The 20,312-nt window shown below is 49.5% G+C and overlaps 1 protein-coding gene and 1 long non-coding RNA gene across 12 annotated transcripts in view; one reads left to right on the forward strand and one right to left on the reverse strand.

Annotated features, from left to right (window-relative positions):
• The window catches only part of Kdm2b (lysine demethylase 2B), a 121,967-nt gene that overhangs the window by 77,505 nt on the left and 24,150 nt on the right, over window positions 1-20,312 (reverse strand). For all 10 annotated transcript variants that reach the window (XM_027414021.2, XM_027414013.2, XM_027414022.2 and 7 more), the window contains exons 5-8: window positions 17,981-18,159; window positions 17,594-17,700; window positions 2,801-2,894; window positions 1,774-1,927 (exon numbers count right to left, since the gene is read on the reverse strand). In XM_027414021.2, the coding sequence (XP_027269822.1) occupies window positions 1,774-1,927; window positions 2,801-2,894; window positions 17,594-17,700; window positions 17,981-18,159 (534 nt within the window). The remainder of the gene's footprint in view (window positions 1-1,773; window positions 1,928-2,800; window positions 2,895-17,593; window positions 17,701-17,980; window positions 18,160-20,312) is intronic.
• On the forward strand, window positions 8,044-9,529 carry LOC118238657. Of its 2 annotated transcripts, none has more exons than XR_004769506.1 (2): window positions 8,044-8,163; window positions 9,279-9,529. It is a non-coding gene; the product is annotated as an uncharacterized LOC118238657 (long non-coding RNA). The 2 variants fall into 2 exon arrangements; XR_004769507.1 differs by having other exon boundaries at window positions 9,292-9,529.

A 20,312-nucleotide genomic window follows, 5' to 3' on the forward strand; every position in this document is an offset into this window, starting at 1 on the left:
GCCCTGCTCATCCACATACAAGCCTGCTTCTGTGCATTCAACCCCTAAGGGATGTCTCTGTGAAGATTATATCCAGACTTTTTTCTTCTTATTTCCTAAATAATACAATATAGCAATTCTTTACATAGTGTTACATTGTATGAGATCTCATTCCTGATAAGAGACTGGTTTTGGTACCCACAAGGCATATTATAACCAGCCTCCTTGACCTGGGCATTTACAGCTACCACATTTCTTTCTCAGGGACCCAACAAAATTTTCCTTTTTTTTTTTTTTTTTAAGATTTACTATTTATTATGTATACAGTATTCTGCCTGCAGGCACAAAGAGGGCACCAGATCTCATTATAGCTGGTTGTGAACCACCATGTGGTTGCTGGGAATTGAACTCAGGACTTCTGGAAGAGCAGTCAGTGCTCTTAACCTCTGAGCCATTTCTCCAGCCCCCACAATTTTCCTTTAAACTCATATCGCTCAACAGTTTCTTGCTATCCTTTCTTCTGGTTGGCATATCTTTCAAAGTCTAATTACCAAGAGATATAAAAGCTCCCACATGTAGACTAACCACACACACACACACACACACACACACACACACACACACACACACTTACCTCTGATCCCCAGGCCACAAGCCACCTCTATTAGTTAACTCAGTCTATAGCTAAAAGCCATCTGTCTGTCTGTCTCTATGAAACTGGAGGAAGGAGGTCTGACCTCACTAGGCCTACACAACCCAGGGAAGTTCATGCTCCATTTTTAAGGTGAGAACACTGAGGCAGCAGAGTCAAAGTGCCAGCTAAGAGGGTTCATCACCTTCCCCTGGAGCTTGCATCCAAGTCTGTGGGGGCACAGTCATCTTCACTACCTAAGGGCCCTGTCATCTTCACACAGAAATCTTTAGACCAGTGGTTCTCAACCTCCTTAAAGCTGTGACCCCTTAATACAGTTCCTCCCATTGTGGTGACCACAGCCATAAAATTATTTTCATTGCCAGGAGTTGGTGGCACACGCCTTTAATCCCAGCACTCAGGAGGCAGAGGCAGGCATATCTCTGAATTCGAAGCCAGCCTGATCTCCAGAGTGAGTTCTAAGACACGATCCAAAGCTACACAGAGAAACCTGGCCTCAAAAAACCAAAATAAATAAATAAATAATCATTTTCATTGCTACTTCATAACTGTAATTTTGCTGCTGTTATGAACCATAATTTAAATATCTGATATGCAGGATGTCTGATATGCGACCACTGTGACAGGGTTGTTTGACCCCCCAAAGTGTTTGTGACCCACAGTATAAGAACCACTATTCTATGACGGGCGGTGGTGGTGCACGCCTTTAATCCCAGCACTTGGGAAGCAGAGGCAGGTGGATCTCTGTGAGTTTGAGACCAGCATGGTCTACAAGAGCTAGTTCCAGGACAGCCTCCAAAGCCACAGGGAAACCCTGTCTCGAAAAACCAAAAAAAAAAAAAAAATCACTATTCTAGAAAAAGGCCCAAGATAGACATTCAATGTCCCCAGAAGGATATGAGGCTTCTCCGAGGGACAAAGGCGGCCAACCCACAGGTATGGTGACTCAGGTTATATGTATTCTCTGTAGCCTGAGACCTGCTCCTCTCAGGGTATACCAATGGCACGTCTAATCCCAATGCCCATAGAAGCCCTCAGTAGGCCTCCAACCCTGGCTGAGACCACAGGGAGGCAGGAGGCTGCTCCAAATATTGGGGGAGCCAGGGGTTGACTGACCCCAAGCCAACCATACAGGAACCTACCAGAAGGGATGAAAAATGTGTAGCCTTGTTTCAGCTCAATTCTTTGGCATCGCTCCACTCGGTCTCCCAGAAAGATGTCACTTTGTTTGCCTGACAGCACCCATTCCTCATATAATGCCAAGTTGTGCAGGGTTGGAGGGATCAGCCAAAAGATCTTGGGAGGGAAAGGAGGCAGTTAGGCCGAAGTCTCTGATTTCTTCTGGGCTCTGAACAAACCCCAAAGAGCCCCACCTACTTGGGGAGGGATAGGGAGAGTGGCAAATCCATCTGTCTGGGCTCCCCGAACAAGGAAGGGTTCTGGCTGCTATGGGGGTAACCCCATTCTAGCTGAAATACCAAGGCAGGAATGCTTCCTGCTTGGGGTGGAACATTTTTTCTCGTGAGCCACAGGCTTGTTGGAGAGGTGGGGAATGGAGTGGAAGGGAATTTCCTAAGATGTATGATAAAATGGCCCCAATAAATAAACTCAGCCTGTGCTCACTTTGGAGGAGGATAAACATCTGGACTCAAGTGGGCCAACTTCCTCCCAGAGTCTCTTCCAACACTGTGGTGTAAAATGGATGTCCATGAAGTCCCAGATGAGCCAGGCACACATGGGCACTCTCAAGAACCACCTGCATCCATTCAGGGACATCATCCACAAAAGTAGACACAGCATGAGCACCTTGGATACGTACCCTACTACTTACTTTTCAGAGTGTCTCCCCCTGTGGTAAAATGTTCTTGCTTGGAGGCAGGCAGCAACTGCCACCTCTACTCCAAGCTAAAAAAACCCAGAGACAAAGCTGAAGAACTTCATGCTAGGGGTTCTTGAGAGTTGTAAACTGGCCTAAAGCACTTACAATACAAGACAGGGCAAGTGGGTATGAACAGATGATCCTCCCCTTAAGAAGGAAACAGAAAGCCAGGAGGTTCCAGGGGATAGAGTGGCCCTAAGGTACTCACTGGGCAAGAGGGAAGAGAGGTAAAAGAAGGGAAAAGCAAGCCTCTCCATGCACAGAGATGTACAAAAGCTACAGATACTCACCTTCCCCCCACGGAAAACATGGTACCACACAGAGGTGCCTCCAAAGTCAATGTGGAAGTCGGTGAAACAGCCCTTCACGCTCATCAGACAGTACCTGCAGCACAGAAGTGGAGTGGGGCAGAAAACACAAGTCAACCCCAAATCACAGGAGGTGAGCAAACCCTTCAGAGCCACCTGACCCGAGATGCCCTTTTATAAAGGTTGTAGATGGGGAATTTCCTCCTCTTTTTTAAAAAACTGAAATCTAAGTGGAGTTTCCCTCCTGGGGGATGCCCCTGGGATCAGGTGACAAATCTCAAGAATGGGTCATCCACCCCAGAAGCTCAGATACAGAGTCTTAGTTTTCAAGTTCCCAAGAGAACTGGCAACCCACAGGCCACTATCAGTTTCGACCTTTACCCACCATCCCCGCCCAGCTCCAAGGCTTCCTTTCTGCTCCATCACAGCTCTGATAGCTTCAGCTCTCCCTAGCTGACAGCCCCCTTTGTAGCAGCTGGGCCCCCTGGAATTCAGTAGTAAACCACCTGCGTAGTTTGCCAATTACCCGTCCCCATTCATCTCATTCATTCAACCAGCACAGCACTGACAGAAATGGGTAAGAATGCAGAAGATCCCTGCCCTTGCAGATGAGCCCCTTGCAGTTGAGGGTTACACAGATAAAGTTAAACGATGCAATGGCTTGCCAAGTAAGCAATGAGGCTAGAAATCCCACCCAGTGTGATTCTGCAAATACAAAACGTCCCAAGTTAAGGAAATCCAAAGAGGAAGCACACAGACAGAATAGTGATGGCCAGGGGCTGGGATGGGGGTGGGAATAACAGTAAAGAGTACGGGATTTCATTCCTTCCAGGTGAAAATGTCCTAAAATTGACTGTGTGTTCGCAGCTTTCTGTGAATACACTAGAAAACACTGGGTTGCACACTTTTTCTGTGTGAACGATAAGTGAATCTTATCTCAACAAAGCTGTTTTATCTTTTTTTTTTTTTTTTCATTGAGTGGAGGGATTATGAGGTCTTGGAATCAGAGAGGGGTGAAGAACTCTGGGCAATACAAGCTGGATCACAGGTTGTGCATTCAAGGAAAGGAGGAGCCCACAACATCGTTCTTCCCTTATCAGCACTAGAAGAGGTAGACAGCTCAATCTTTCCTACAGGTACACAGTAGTCTCCTGTTCCTCCCCCTATGTGCACAGAGCCTGAGTGAGGCGGGGATACCCCATTGGCTTCCAAGTCCAGGCCTGGCCAACAACAGTGTTAGCCCCCCTACCACTGACCCCTACCCACAAGAACCCTAAGGGGGCACAAAAGAACAAACTCCCCTCCCTCATGCCCATCTTGACGCCTACAGAGGCCCGAACACAGGCTTACCCCACTGACCTCTTTTCCCGGCTGCACTTTGCTCTTCCGTGGTTTGGGGAAGAGGGATGGAATGGGGCGGGGACCTGCAGTGAGGAGTCAGCAGCAAGCCGGAGTGGAGAGAATGGGGGGCGTGGGGCTGGGTAGGCTTGAAGGTTGGAGGGCTCCAGGAGCCCCCTCCTTCTCGTTGCCTTTTGCACCTCTCGTTCAGGTGGACCCGGGGCTCAGCAATATGCAGGCAGCGTGCCCCGCGTCCCTCCTCCGGATAGGCTGGAAGGAGCTTTAACCATGTGTCTGCAGGAGCCTGACAAATCACAAGGCCTCCCCATACATCAGAGCCCCGCTGCCTAGCAACCCCATCGGAGGGGTGTAGTTGACAGCCCAGGACTGTCACGAAGCTGGCACTAGGGCTGCTGAAGTCCTGACTGGGGCTCCACACCCTGTGCGCCGGCCCACCCAAGGTGATGCAAACAGGTTCCCTGACTTAAAACCAGAGAGGTCTTCCCTCCAAAGAATGGGGGGGGGGGTCCTAAAGCCCTATCCTACCCCACCCTCAATGTCCACACTGGCCTCTTTCCTCTAAGCTCCACTTCAAAATATTAGTCCTCATCTCCCTAAAACCAGCTCTTGCGCTCGGTTTGTTTTTCAGTCTTCTTTTTTAATCTAACCTTGGTTTCCACCCCCTCCAGGCCTCAGCTGAATACAGACTAGAGAAGACAATTTAAGTGTATGGGGTGGAGCCAAGAGAACAGGCTTCTTTCAGCCTGCAGCTGGATGCCCACGGGGCACCTACAGCAGGGAGAAAGGACCAGGTTGGGTTGTCCAGCTCTAAGACCCTTGGGACTGCTTGGCCAAACGGGCCATTCCCATTTAGCCCATCTTCCAGCGGCCCCACTCCCCACCCCTCACACAGAAAATTGGGTTCTCTGGCTGTGTGCGCAGGGAAAGTTCTCCAAGTGCAGCCTGTGTCTGATCCTCCTTTGGGAACCCACTGTGTGCTAGAACCCTACTTCCAGACCATCCTCTTCTAATGTGGGCACCTCCTTTCAGCGTCCATCCCACCCTTCCTATCCGCTAACCCTCTCATTAAGCCGAAGTGGCTGTGACAGGGTGGCTTTGTACTGGCCCCTGCTGTCCAAAGGCACCCCTAGGCTCGTCACCCCAAGGCTCGCACCCGCTCTGACTGGGGGCTCCCTCCTCGCTCCTGCTCACTCTGGCACGACGCCTTTGCACTGACCTCTACAGCTTCCTCCTCCCAAGCACACCGCAGTCACATGGGCACCCCGGCTCGGCTTGGTGCCACAGCCGCTAAAGCTTTTCCCTCCCTCCGCCAGCCCGCCAGCTAGGCAGGCTTCCGCAACGGCAAGGCTGGACAGCCAGGCACGCGACACCCCCAACCCCCACCACACCGGGTGGCTTCTATGCACCCTGCAACTTAGCAGCTGGAAATTGCTGAAAATCTGTAGCCCGAGAGCTCAGTCCTTGAGGGGTTGGAGACCCGGGATAGAGGAAGGCACGCGGAATCAGGGGGCGCTGCACCTGCCTCACCAACTTTGGGGCGCGGCCTCGGGTCTGCAGAAGCCAGGCGGCCCCACCTCGCCCTTCTCTCTCCAACTTCCAGAAACTCTGCCCGAGGTGGCCCAGTTGCCGTCCCCTTGGGCTAAGGTCTGATGGAGAGACCCAGGAAAGCTGGCGACGGGTGGCGGGCTGGAGGCGCCGCGCGGGCGCGAACAACGTACACGCCCCACACTTCCAACCCGCCCCGGGAGACACAAAGAACAGCTCAGCAACGCTGGCCGTGCATCCCGCGGGCAGGAGGCCACCCACACCCGCCCCACGCGCCACAAAGGAGGTTACCCTCGGCGGCCGCGGAGCGGCTCCCAGGCTTCCCCTTCCGCAGAGGCTCGACGCGCGCCAGACCCGTGAGGCGACGGCAGCCAGCCCAGTCCCCGCCACCGCGCTGCCAGGCCCCAGACCAGGACGCTGGGGCCCTCTCGCGCCGCCTGCCTTCCTTCCTTCCTTCCTCGGGGAGACAGGCGCAGCCTGCAGCCTGCGCTCATCCCCGCGCTGAAACTGAACACCTGCGCGGCGCGGAGGCCGCCAGGGAGGTGGAAAGGCCGCGGTGACACAGAGAAGAAGAGCACCAGGACACACCAGGGCACGCGCCATCACACACGGCGGCCCCCTCGCCCACTCCTGCTCTCTCTGGCAGTAGCTTGGAGACTACTAGGTCTGGGTTTTCCAGAGTGTGGATAAACACCTTGCTGCCCGGGTGGCGATATAATAAAACCATCTTCCTTAAATATTCACCCTCCAGCACAACTGGAGGGAGGACCAGAGCTAAGATTTCTGGGGAGTCTATGATGGGGAGGGGTGAGAGACTATCTGTGTGACCTTGGGCAACTTGTTTCCTCTCTCAGGGTAATTTCCTAGAAGGAGGTAAACTGAAGTTTAGCTAGGCATTCTGGAAGACTCTTCTACCTGCCCCTCAGTAGCCCTGTATCCCTACGGACATAGAACTTATTGCAAGAATTTACTGAGATAAATATCCATTAATTAGAAACTACATTACTCAACACAAACCACTGTAAACTCATTCCTACCATTTCAGACGAGGAAGCCAACCATTCACAAGCACTGCCCTCATCTTGGACACTAGCCTAGCAGTGGCAAATCTCCGAGTCCTTTCCAGAGGGACCTGCTGAATCCCAACTCAAAAACAACAAAATCTGAAGTCACGGCTGAACTTCAGTCATTCACTAACTTTAGGCAAAAAGAAGTGTTCAACTCAAAAAGTCACCTCAGGGTCAAGGGGAAAGAGAATCTTCAAACCCTGGCCCTATACCCGTCCTCCAAAGCCACAAGGAGGCAGAAACCAAATTCTATCCTTTGGTCACTGTAGACTGTGGAAAGCCAGCAATGTTAATACGTTCTAACTAAAGTGTTGACAGTAACCGTTATATTCATGATCCTATAGAGATCGGTGTAGCTTATGTCACCCTTCAATCCCATCAGCCCCACTTTAAGTATGCAAACACTGAACCCATTTCCAGGTACTTAGTGAGCCAGGCAGCTCCTCTCCGTACCCCCCCACCCCCCACCCCCGTTGTATCTATAAACTTAGACTCTAGGTGGTTGGAATGTTTTTTGTTTGTTTTGAAAGACCCGCTCGAAATGCCCCTGAGCCCCCTGCCCCGAAGCTGCCGGGGCCTCCCAAGCCTTCACCCTGGCAGGGCTCGCGCCCCCGGCCCGCCCCGCCTGGCACCGAGCCTCGGGGCTGGGGCCGAGCAACGAGCACCAGGTGGAGCACCAGGTGGGCCAGCCCGAGAACGAGCACCGGGTGGGCCGGCACGAGGGCGAGCACCAGGTGGGCCGGCACGAGAACGAACACCAAGGGAGCCGGCCTGGAGCTCTGCCCCTGAGCCCCCGCCCCGCCCGAAGAGAAACACTCCGTCCCAAGGTCTCCGCCCCCAAGGTCAGCCATCAGGAAGGGGGGGGGGAATTGAGTCTGCTGTACCAGACACCAGACCTTGAGAATATGCTGATCTGGAATGGCTCTGTGTCTCATTTGAACCATCCAATGGAAATGATTCTGTATTTCGCCTCATTTGAAAGACTCTGTGTTTCACCTCATTTGAATAACTCTGTACTTTGCCTCATTTGAATAACCCTGTATAGCGCCTCATATACATTGACCAATGGGAATAGCTCTGTATAATGCCTCATTAGAATTATCCAATAGAATCCCTGCTCCTAGCTTACGCCTTTTTCCCTATATAAGGATCCCTTTCCCTTGGCTCGGGGCGCTTAGCCACACAGAAGCTAAGTCGCCCCAGGTACCTGCGTCTCCAATAAAGCCTCTTGTTTTTACATCCAGTTCGTGGCCTCGCTGGTTCCTGGGTGTGTGGGTCTCCCTCTACGAAAGTATCCCTTCGGGGTCTTTCATTTGGGGGCTCGTCCGGGATTAGAGACCCCCCACTCAGGGACCACCGACCCACGTCTGGGAGGTAAGTGTTGTGCGGATCCGCTGTTTTGTCTTGTCTGGTCTGAGTCTGTCTTGTGAATTGCGCTTGCGTTTGTAGTATACAGCTGTGTACATTTGTAGGCGGATCCGAGGAGGGACTGACGGGTCCGAACTCCCGACCGCGGCTCCAGGAGACGTCCTGGTAGCGTTTGAAGCCCTCAGGAAGAGGGATTTGTATTTTGAACTTGGGAAGCCCTCAGGAAGAGGGATTTGTATTTTGAACTTGGGAAGCCCTCGGGATGAGGGATTTGTACTTTGAACTTAGATCTATGACTGGACATTTTCCCAGTCTCTTTGGAGAAGGCCCTCGGCTTGAGGGATTTGCAATCTTTACTGGGGGCGAAGAAGGAGGGCCCCCTTCTTCGACCCCACCCCCTTCTCAATTCTTTCGACTCTCTGTCGAAACCGCGCTGCGAAAACCTGTTCTGTGTTCTGTGTTGTTTGGCCTTTGTTTTGTAATTGATGTGCATAAACGCAAATGAATTACTCTTTGTTCCTCAGCTCGAGCGTATAAACTTATCTGGCCTGATCCGGACATCTAAACGGCCTTAAAGTTATTAAGAACTGTAAAAAGGACTTTGATAAAATTTTGATGTTAACTGAGAAATGAAAAAAAAATGTAGGAGACTTAAATAATAAAGAGGGAAAGGAAAAAGGAAACTTGTCTAAGAATGTCTAAGAGAGTCAGAGAAATGAACTAAAAGGTAGGATAAAGAGTTAAAGCAAGCGGTAAAAGTTACAGAGGGTTAAAGCAAGTTGTTGGAGGTCACAGAAAGTTACAGAGGGTTAAAGCAAGTTATAGAAGGTCAGAGGAAAGTTGTCAAAGGTCAGAGAAAAGGTTGTTACAAGTCACAGAAAAACCCTGCCTAAGAAGTTAAGCTACTGTTTAAGGAATCCTGGCACTTAGATGTGCCTGCCCTGGCCTTGCATCACCTGTACCTCTCTAGAGCAGGTGCTAATTATTTACAGAAATAAGACCTTACCTAGCCACCTGTAGATACTTAATGTGTGCTTAAGGCAAGTAATTAAAACAGACAAACAGACCTCTAATGCTTCAGAGATCTTCAGAATATGGCATTCAAATTGTTATCTTTAAAGTTTTTAATGTCAGACAGACTGCCAGATCCTGACAATGACCCGAAGATTACGAGGCACCTCGGTTCCCGCACCTGGACCAGTGAGCGAGATGCTCAGATATAAAACCTGCCGCCTGCCAGAACCTGGCCGAGACCGTGGACAAAACTGCTGGACGCTGGAAAATTGATTGTACCCCTTTGCCTAGACAAAACAAGGTCAGTCTTTTCCATGTCCCTCTTCCACAGAGAGAAAATAAAACCTCTCACAGTATAGGCCTGGCGAAGATTGTTGTTCTTTGAGACAGCTGCCTCCAACGGTAATGGAGAAACTTGGGTTTGGCTAAATGTATATGGACCTGCTTCTAACTGGCTTCTGTCCTTTTTAGTAGATTCGGATAAAATATACCCTTCTCAGATCTCTGAAATATTACTGGTTGTCAGCTTGACAGCATCAGACAGTCAGATCCACTATAGACTAGTCAGTATGTTAGCTGATAAAATAATGACTATCTACTGTTCAGGCACAAGCTCAAGGTTTTTAAGTTTATTTTGGTTGTCATCTAAGTACAAACTTAAAGGGCTTTTCATCAGGCCAAAGGCACCTCTGTCCAATCCATACCCGGTTCTCTGGACAGAGGAGAAATGTACATGCTTATAGCCCAAATCTGTAGTTCTTGCTAGGACTCAAAGTTATAAATATGTTCTTGCTGTTTGAACAGATATCCAGATATCTGCTTTTTCTGCACTGTGGGCTTCAATAAATAAGTTTTAACCTCTGTTCCCAGTTTAAATATGTCTTAAACAGGTTTCTGCTTCTGACAGACATCTGAATATCAGTTGCGGACTACAGGCTGTTCTAAGTAGACTGCGAGCCCTGGACTTGCTATGGATATGAACCAGTCTGCTGATGTGGACACCCCCTATCTCTGCAACAGTGTCTGCTAACCAGAAGCCCCTGATGGATTCCCCATTGCCTAAATTCCTTTTTGCTTTTGACTAGCATTTCAACCTTCTGGGGTCCCTAACTTCGTCCCAAAGTCAGCAGGAAGCAGTTTGGAAAGAAATTTCGCCGTCCATTTTCCCTGGTTAGAATGCTAAGTCAAAAGGAGAACTCCCTTGCATGGGGATGCGAAACGACAGGGGATGCTCACTGGAAGCCTTCATCCTCATGGGACAAGATTCAGGTAACCAGAGGGTGGCAAAAGGGCTCCACCGGTACCACCTCTATGCCTCTCCTTATTTCCTTTACAGCGTATTAGGGAAATCAACCCGATATAAGAGGGAGCCAATATCCTTTACCGTGGCCCTATTATTAGGAGGGATAACAGTGGGGGGCATAGCAGCCGGCATAGGGAATTAATCATTTTAAGCTTCTACAACAAGCCATGCACACAGATATCCAGGTCCTAAAAGAGTCAGTCAATGCACTCGAGAAATCCTTAACATCATTCTCTGAGGTAGTCCTATACAGACCATACAGGGATAGAGGCAGCATGGCCAAGCTTAGAGAAAGACCTAACCAGAGACCTCTGAATGGAAGATTCCATTCAGTTACAAGAGAAATGGGGGAATGAAAGACCCGCTCGAAATGCCCCTGAGCCCCCTGCCCCGAAGCTGCCGGGGCCTCCCAAGCCTTCACCCTGGCAGGGCTCGCGCCCCCGGCCCGCCCCGCCTGGCACCGAGCCTCGGGGCTGGGGCCGAGCAACGAGCACCAGATGGGCAGGCCCGAGAACGAGCACCAGGTGGGCCAGCCCGAGAACGAGCACCGGGTGGGCCGGCACGAGGGCGAGCACCAGGTGGGCCGGCACGAGAACGAACACCAAGGGAGCCGGCCTGGAGCTCTGCCCCTGAGCCCCCGCCCCGCCCGAAGAGAAACACTCCGTCCCAAGGTCTCCGCCCCCAAGGTCAGCCATCAGGAAGGGGGGGGGGAATTGAGTCTGCTGTACCAGACACCAGACCTTGAGAATATGCTGATCTGGAATGGCTCTGTGTCTCATTTGAACCATCCAATGGAAATGATTCTGTATTTCGCCTCATTTGAAAGACTCTGTGTTTCACCTCATTTGAATAACTCTGTACTTTGCCTCATTTGAATAACCCTGTATAGCGCCTCATATACATTGACCAATGGGAATAGCTCTGTATAATGCCTCATTAGAATTATCCAATAGAATCCCTGCTCCTAGCTTACGCCTTTTTCCCTATATAAGGATCCCTTTCCCTTGGCTCGGGGCGCTTAGCCACACAGAAGCTAAGTCGCCCCAGGTACCTGCGTCTCCAATAAAGCCTCTTGTTTTTACATCCAGTTCGTGGCCTCGCTGGTTCCTGGGTGTGTGGGTCTCCCTCTACGAAAGTATCCCTTCGGGGTCTTTCAGTTTGTTTGTTTGTTTTGGGGGGCAGGTATATGTTTTTCCTGTTGAAAGGTAAAAATAACAGCCCCAAAGAATGTTCTTTCTCTTGGGTGTGAGCACCCTTCATTGGGGAGGTGTCCTTGAGCAATTTTTATCTTTGGAGTTAAAGAAAGCTGGCAGGGACCATCCTAGTAACTGGACTACGCAGTGGAAGTGAGAGAACCAAAAATCTTGAGGTCTGGAGTCCAGTGTCTCTCCATGACTGTCAGTTCCCCTACCTGGTAAGACACGGGAGGTCATTTATGATACCAGCAAACACATGAACTGAAAGGGGGATGGGACTGTAACAAATGTGAAGGAGGCCTGGCTGAAGAGCAGAGAGCTTCAGATCCCCAAGGGCCACATGTGCAGACTTCTCTGTCTAAGGGCGACACTTCACAGTTCACATCTGCTGCATACTCCTGTCTTCCCACAGCACTGGGGAGAGGTAAGCCAGAGCAAACGAAGCCTCCATACAGAAGTATAAGCTGGATCTCCCAACCAAGAGGAAAGGTGTGTGCTGGCCTGATGCTTGAGCGTTCAGTGAAGGTATCACCCTATGTTTCAACTTCTCCCCTAATATTTCCCTCACCTTTTCTGTCAGCAGAGCAAAAACATAGAGTAAAATTGTGGGGGTGGAGTGGGGGGGGTCAAGTCCCTTCACAGTCATCTGAGCTGCAAACATATGCTTTATTTGAAGCCCCCTTTTGCTGGGATTCTGAGCTCCTTGACTGCCTGTGGGCTCACAGCCTATCATTCATCACGCTAGCAACCCTCACGTCCAAAAACTGTGCTACAGCAGCTAGGAGTAAGGAGACCCACTGATCCCTTTCTGCAATGCATTACCATGCCTAATCCTCCTTAGTGGAAAAGGGGCACACATGGCCAGACCTAGTGACGGTAGAGGCTTTGAAACATACCCAGGAATTCTTTCAAGCTCCTCCCTTCAAGAGGCAGAGCTAAGCTGGGCTGCGGCTCAATGGGAGAGCACTTGCCTGGCATATGCAAGGCTCTGGGGTCATCTCAGCACCAAAGAGACACAGGGGAGGGGAGCTGGAGTTGTAGCTCAGCCGGCAGAGTGTTTGTCTAGCAAGTATAAAGCCCTTGGTTCAATCCCCAGCATCACATAAAAACAAGACTTGGGAGTGCTGGAAAGATGGCTCAATGGTTAAGAGCACTTGCTGCTCTTGTAGAAGACACAGGCTTAGTTCCCTTCACACACATGGTAGCTGACAACTGTTTGTTACTCCAGTTCCAGAAGACCAGATAACCTCTTCTGGCCTCTGCGAGGATACATAGTACATACATATGTGGGTAAAACATTCACTCACATAAAATAAAAATAAATTTTAAAAAGTGTAAGGATAGGGGGTCACATGCCTGTTAACCCCACCAGTCCCGAGGCTGAAGCAGGGGAATCAGAAGCTCAAGTCATCCTTGGCTATACAGCGAATTTGAGGCCAGCCTGGGCTACGTGAGATCTATTCTCAAGCAAACCACCACCCTTCTAAAAAGAAGTTTTAAAAAAGAGGTAGAGCTCCATCTCTATCTCTTAGAGTACAAGCTGGACTAATTAACGAATACAACAGAAGTAAACAGGATATGACTTTCAAAATTAGGTCATAAGAGCACTATGGTCTCTCGAGTCTTCCTGGCAGCAGTCACTCTGGGGAGCCAGCTGCCACGCCATGAGGACACTCAAGCAGCCCTGTGGAGTGGTCCACATGGTAAGCAACTCACCCTCCACTGGCATCCTGCCAATAGCCCTATGAGCACTCCATTTCAGAAGCCTGCCTCTAATCTTAAGATGAACGCAACCGGACCTAAGCCTTGACATAAGCTCCAAGGAGTCCTTGAGCAAGCCCTTGACATCACCTTTGCTGTCTTAAGTTTTGGGCAGTGGAGGGTGAATCAGGTGGTTGTTTTAAACTTGGACTCACAATGATCCTCTAGCTGTAGCCTAAGTTCTGGGAGGAGCTGCCACACCTGGCTCTGCTCAATCTTTTTTTTTTTTAAGGATGTTAAAGTTAAGCAACAATAAGCAACCAAGCCAGGATCCTCCCCAGTACTGTCACTCTCCAGGTAGGGCTTCTCCAAGGTGAATAATTCTACACAATGAAAGCATCGCCACAAGGCAGTCGAGGAGAAGGAGGCAACAGCAGAAATGCCGGGTGCTGTCAGTATTCATCGGTCCACCCCTTCATTCTCTCTCCTTTATATCCATCCTACGGTTCTCTGTTCTGTTGAGACACATTCAATGACATAATTTCCTTGTTGGCTTGTTTGTATTGTCCCCACCACAATAAACGCTCCATGAGATTGGGGACATGGCTAACTTAAAGTAGCCTCTTGCACCATAACTAACTCATAAACACCCCCAGAAATCTCTCATCTCCCTCTGGCTGGTAGACCCAGATTCTATTCACCTTCCCCTGCCTTAAGAATCTCAACTGAAACCTATTAAAATTCCTAAACCTCTGACCACAATGAAGCAGTATAAATCCCAGAGGCAGGAAAAAAAGCTAGTGTTTGTCACCAGTCCCCCTCCATGTCACAAACCTCCCTTCCATTCAGGAGGGCCGTCAGCAATCTGTTCTGCAGGTGCCTTCAGCAAGGAAACACTGTGATTTCCAGAAACAATGTCATTTTAATTAAATTCCACAGAACCATTCCACAGTCCCAGAGGACTCCATCATGGTGGATTTTTTTTTTCTTCACCTTGCTTATGAACATTTGAAAACAGCTTTCTTTTCAGTTGAACAAATGAACTATCTCCAAGGTGAAAACGTCCTTCCTAGGAAGGTTCAAATTCTATAGTAAGTTCCCATGGCCACTGATGGAGTTTGGGAATCTATTTGAAACACGGTCGCACCAATACATCTGAGACACCTGGGCCTAAAAAGTCACACATTTATGCCCCACTGTTTTGGTAACTAGAGAGCCCTTAAATGTGCATTGGGCTTACTATTTAAAGGAATCTTTCCATAAAGTGCAGACTACACCGAAGCACTCAGAAGGGTAAGGAAGATCTCAATAGGCATTCCTGTCACCCAGCACAATCTATTTTGCTTCCTAAATATATGCCCAGGTGTGATCGCCTCTTTTGTTGTCTGCTGAGATGTAGGCCAGGCAGCACAGTCTCCTCACACCTCCAATCCACACAGCAGGGGCATTTGCAGAATGCAAACCCACATGAAAGCTCCCATCCCTCTTTGCTTAGAGTATCTCAGGGGATAGAGAGACAGAATGGGGGTGGGTGATGAAGATGGCCAGTACTCCAGCACTCAGCCAGTGTAGGCACAAAGATCATGAGCTTTTAGACTGGGTTAGCTCTCAAACCACACTCCGAAGAACTAGGGAAACTGCTTGGTGCTTGTTTTCACCTGCCATGCACACATGAAGACCAGAGTTCAGATCGACAGAACTCACATAAATTCCAGGGTGTGGCAGCCTGACTGTAACTCTAGTACTTCAGGAGGCCAAGACAGGGGATCCCTCAGGTGACCTGGTTAGCCAGACTAAGCTATATTTGGGAGCTCTAGGATCAACTGAGAGACCCTTGCCAGATGACTCATCTCATGCTTCGGTTGGTGGCCTCATGCCCAGGTCAGCTCCCACCTACTCCTGTCACTGCTGGATTAACTAACATCTGCCTCTCCATAAACTGACCATTCCATTAGGACAGAGACCTCATCAGGGTTCCCCCACCCTGTGTCCTCAGCACCATGGAGATGCTCAACTCACTGTTGCCGAATGAATGAAAGCAAACAGTCACTGGACCAGTGATAATCGCTTCTTTCTTCCAGCTGTCTTCACCATTTCCCTTTCTCAATCTCTCTCCAATCGTCACATTTCCTCTGCCCTCCAAAGCACAGTTAGGAAGCGGAAGCAGCCCAAAAGGTAAAGCACTCGCTCTGCATGCCTGGCCACTTAACGGCAATCAATTCCCATAAGAAAAAAAAACCCTGACCTCTGACTTGGGTATGCACATTCTGGTACGTGCCCACACACATCCATGAGCATACAGTAATAAGAAACATTTTTTTTTTTTTTTTTTTTTTTGGTTTTTCGAGACAGGGTTTCTCTGTGTAGCTTTGAAGCCTATCCTGGCACTCGCTCTGGAGACCAGGCTGGCCTTGAACTCACAGAGATTCGCCTGCCTCTGCCTCCTGAGTGCTGGGATTAAAGGCGTGCACCAGCTATTAAAAAACAATTTTTTAAAGAAAAGTAGTCAGATGTCCTGAAAGAAAAGTAGTCAGGCATGGTGGCGCATGCCTTCAATCCCAGCACTAGGAAGGCAGAGGCAGGTGGATCTCTGAGTTCAAGGCCAGCCTGGTCTACAGAGTGGCTTCCAGGGCAGCCAGAACTATGTAAAGAGACTGTCTCAAACAAAACAAAGAATAAAATAAACCCCAAGTTAAATGTCCCCTGCCCTCCAAGAGGACCACTTGAGAACAAGAGCTCAAAGAGATGCACCTGCCTGAGTTTGTTTACTTTTACCTAGAAATATGGCAGCTTGTGCTACAGGGCATGCTCTACACAGGGTGAGGAGGATGGAGGTCCTTAGTCCTGTTCATCTCTTTATCTGACCATCTCAGAACATTATGCTGTGATTCAATCAGAACAGCACAGAATTGGAAACAAGCCTGCTTCCCTCCCTCTGCACCTGGACCATATTCTCTGCCTTTGATAAAGCCCAGATCCAAGGAATACATTGAACTTCGGCTTAGAGGAGAAGAAAAATGTCCATGAATTAATGAGAGTGTGTGTGAGAGAGAGAGGCAGGGAGGAGCGTTGAGAAATCCAGGGCCAAGAGTGCTAGCCAGCCTTACAAAGCCTGGCACGCAGTCTGCCGATACAGGATGAATGGAGGGCTGAGGGATGAGGAATTCACGGGAGAGATTTCCTGGGGGCACTGCTGGCAGCAGGGCTAAGCACAGATGCTAAGGGCTCCAGGCTGCCAGCACCGGTCTTTCTCCTTCCCATTTCAGAGAGACAAACAGAGGGTCTGAAATGGCAGGAGTATCCAAGGTGACTTCCTCCTCCAGATGGTCCATTATTCAAATCCCTTAATATGAAAGGACTCCCAAGTACCCCTGTCCATACTGAACAGCAAACTCAGAACATGCTGGTCATGTGATCTGCAGTGAGGTCTCTCTTTGCTCTCAACTGTGGTTACTTTCCCCACCCCAGCCACCCTCCAATCCAGAGGGCACCACTGAAGGAATATCAGGTGACAAAGCTAACACTGAGCTTTGCTTGGTGGAGGTACTTCCGGCTCAGAGGTGACAGGTCTCAACACCAAAGAAAAGAGGAGAAAGGGGATGGACAGACAGCTCTGTGGTTAAAAGCACTTGCTATTCTCTCTCACAGAGGGACCAGATTTGGTTCCCAGCACCCACATTAAAGGTTCATAACTCCTTGTCTTTCCAGGGGATCTGACACACCACACACACACACACACACACACACACACACACACACACACACACAGGCACTCACACACACATATCAAAGAAATCTTTAAAGATTTCTAGCCCAAATCCTGTGTTGCTCCTGTCCCTCTGAAAATGCCACTCCCAGGATACTGTCACACTGAGGTTGTAGACCAATGTTTCGAAAACAGATAACATGGATGCCACAGAGAGAGCACCCATCACTCTTCTCAGACCTCCAGTGTAGCTGTGTAAAGGCTCCAGAGCCAACAGGAAAGAAGCCCTGACCCATCACAGGGCTCAGAGGCCTCCATCCCAGGGAGAGGAGATGCTGCTTTGTTCAAACCCAGGGACTTATTTCTGGTGTCACCACCATACTCCAGCTGGGGGTCAACCCTTCACCTCTAAAGCAACACTGAGACCCTGATAGAGGACCACAAAGTCCCTTGCCAATACCCACAAGTTTGGGGGTCCACCCCTGCCCAGTCCCACCACCAGCCAAGCAATCTTACTTCTTCACTTTGGGGTACTTCATCTCTGCAAGGGCATTTGTGGCTTCTGTCTGCTTTTCCTTTAGGTGCTGGGGCCACATGTTGTCCACCCAGTCCACCAGGTCCACCTGAAAGCCAGTCCATTGTGAGCACCCCCAGCATATCCTGCAGACAGTCCAGAGAGAACTACCCCTCTGCCTGAGGAGTCCCTGGGTGCCTTCAGCTGGGTTGCGTCACCCCATGCCACCCTTCCAGGCACTGGATCCAACTCTGCCTCTACATTTCCCCACCACACCCCAAGGGACCAGCCTCAGCCATGCCCACCCAGCCACTCCATCTCAAGAAGGCCTCATGGGAAGCAGGTGGGTGGCAGACAAGAATGGAAGGGCCATGAAAGCCTCAGCATACCACAGTGGGGCGCTTGACCAGGTGCTCCAGCTTCGTATGGCTGAACTCGAGGCTGATGACATTGTACAATTTGTCCCGCTGTGCCTCTGGTGTCTCGTAGTAACGTACGAATTGGGACATGCTCATCTCGGTACCCTTCTGGGTATTCACGTCCATCACATCCACCAACCGCCGACTCCCTGGGGATAGAATGTACACACTGTTCCCTGTGGCCAGCTTAGGACTACAGATCCCATGAGGAAGCATCCCCAACATCCAACATCTGTTCTCCTACAGAGCTTCAGGCTTTCCTCACCTCTACTCTAAGTCTGCCAATAACTGTGTATACTGACTTGTTTTATGTCAGCTTGACACATGCTACAGTCATCAGAGGAGAGAGCCTCAACTGAGAAAATGCTTCCGTAAGATTGGACTGCAGGCAACCCTATAGAACAGTAGTTTTCAACCTTCCTAATGCTTCAACCCTCATGTTGTGGTGACCCCCAACCATAAAATTACTTTTTTTGTTTGTTTGTTTTTTGTTTTTTTGAGACAAAGTGCCAATTTCAGCCTCAAGCATTGCATAAGCCAGGAAAGTGACATACCCCTGTAATTCCAACACTCAGGAGGCTGGGTGAGGCAGGAGGATCACCATGAGTTCAAGGCCAGCATGACTTACACAGTGAGTTCTAGGCAAGACTAGACCATAAAATGGGATCCAAAAAAAAAAAAAAAAAAAAAAAAAACAAAAGAAAGAGACAATCTCATTATTCTATAACTGTAGGGGAACGTGTAGCCACGCCATATAACATCTTACTATTCTCTAACACAAATCTGGAGAAAGGGGCCTGGCATGAACAGGGAATGAACGAGTATTAAATACGTAGTGGAACACCATGCCACCTATAAATGGTGGCACAATGGAGAGAGCAGTGCCTCCTGGGGAGGACAGTCCAGCCTTCCTTCTCAACCTCTCATGGCATCCTAGAGAAATGGGAACCAGGACTAAACAGAGACAGACCCTCCAAGTTAGGCCTAGATCCTACCAACAAGCAAACTGTGGGCCTTCCTTTGCTAATCTGTGAAAAGGGAAAACAGATGTCTCTGTAACTTCAGCCATGGAGGAGGAAATGACTGAACCTTGAAGGGGCAGAAAATGGACACAATGCAGGCTGCCAAGTTCTTGGTGATTTATTAAGGAAGGTAGCACCTTCGGGTTGTTATACTCAAGACAACACAACTGCCGTGAGAAACCCACCATCTGGCCTGAAAGGACCCCAATTCCTCACTATCTCAGTGACAAATACATAGTCAGTGGAGACTTAGAAACATCAACAACAACCAAAGTTGAACCCTCCACTCACCACAAGCCCCAAGGTTAGAACTGCACTCACCCAGGGTTAACACAACCACTACAGGCCAACAGCTGAACCAGCCCACTGCTTTTCTATTTGTTTGGTTTTGGTTTTGGTTTTTGAGCCAGTGTCTCTTGTAGTTCAGGCTGGCCTCAGCAATGCAACCCAGAAGGCACTTGAACTCTTGATCTTCCTGCCTCCATCTCCCAATGCTGAGATCACAAGCAGGAAGGATACAGCAAGTTTTTTGTTTTTTTTAAAAGACAGACCTCCCTACATAGCCCAGAATGATCTTGAACTCAGGACCTTCAGCCATGCTCTCCCGACTCCTGGGACTACACAGGCACACCATCATGCTTGGCTCTATGCTTTTTTGGCCTTTGTTTGTTCCTTTTTAAAAACAGGATCTCGCCGGGCGGTGGTGGCGCATGCCTTTAATCCCAGCACTCGGGAGGCAGAGGCAGGCGGATCTCTGAGTTCGAGGCCAGCCTGGTCTCCAGAGCAAGTGCCAGGATAGGCTCCAAAGCTACACAGAGAAACCCTGTCTCGAAAGAAAACAAAAAAAAAGGGGGGGGGGCTCTAAGTGCCATCCCCAGAAGAGAATTTTTTACATTCCTAAATGCAGTGGGAGAAAGGAAAGAGTATTTCAAAATTGTGAAAATGATTGAAATCTGAATTCCCAAGTCCACACACAATTTTTTTTGGCACTGGCCAGCAGACTCAGGTTCTGTATCACCCACAAGTTAAAGTGACAGTGCCAAGCGCCTGTGACAGAAAGTGCATCGCTCGCAAAGCCTTGAATGTTTGCTCTCTGGTCCTTTCTGAGAAGTCTGCTGACCCTTGCACCAAACAGCTCTCGATGAACCTGAACACTGATTCAAATTAACAGCTCATTACTTTCAGGCCAACAGCCAGTATTGGTGAAATGGAGTGCCACTCATGAAGTAGAAGCCCAGTTATAAAAATAACTCCTCAAACACACAGAAGAACTCAGATGT

Source organism: Cricetulus griseus, chromosome 4, assembly GCF_003668045.3.
Source record: "Cricetulus griseus strain 17A/GY chromosome 4, alternate assembly CriGri-PICRH-1.0, whole genome shotgun sequence".
In the NCBI taxonomy this organism is placed as follows: domain Eukaryota; kingdom Metazoa; phylum Chordata; class Mammalia; order Rodentia; family Cricetidae; genus Cricetulus; species Cricetulus griseus.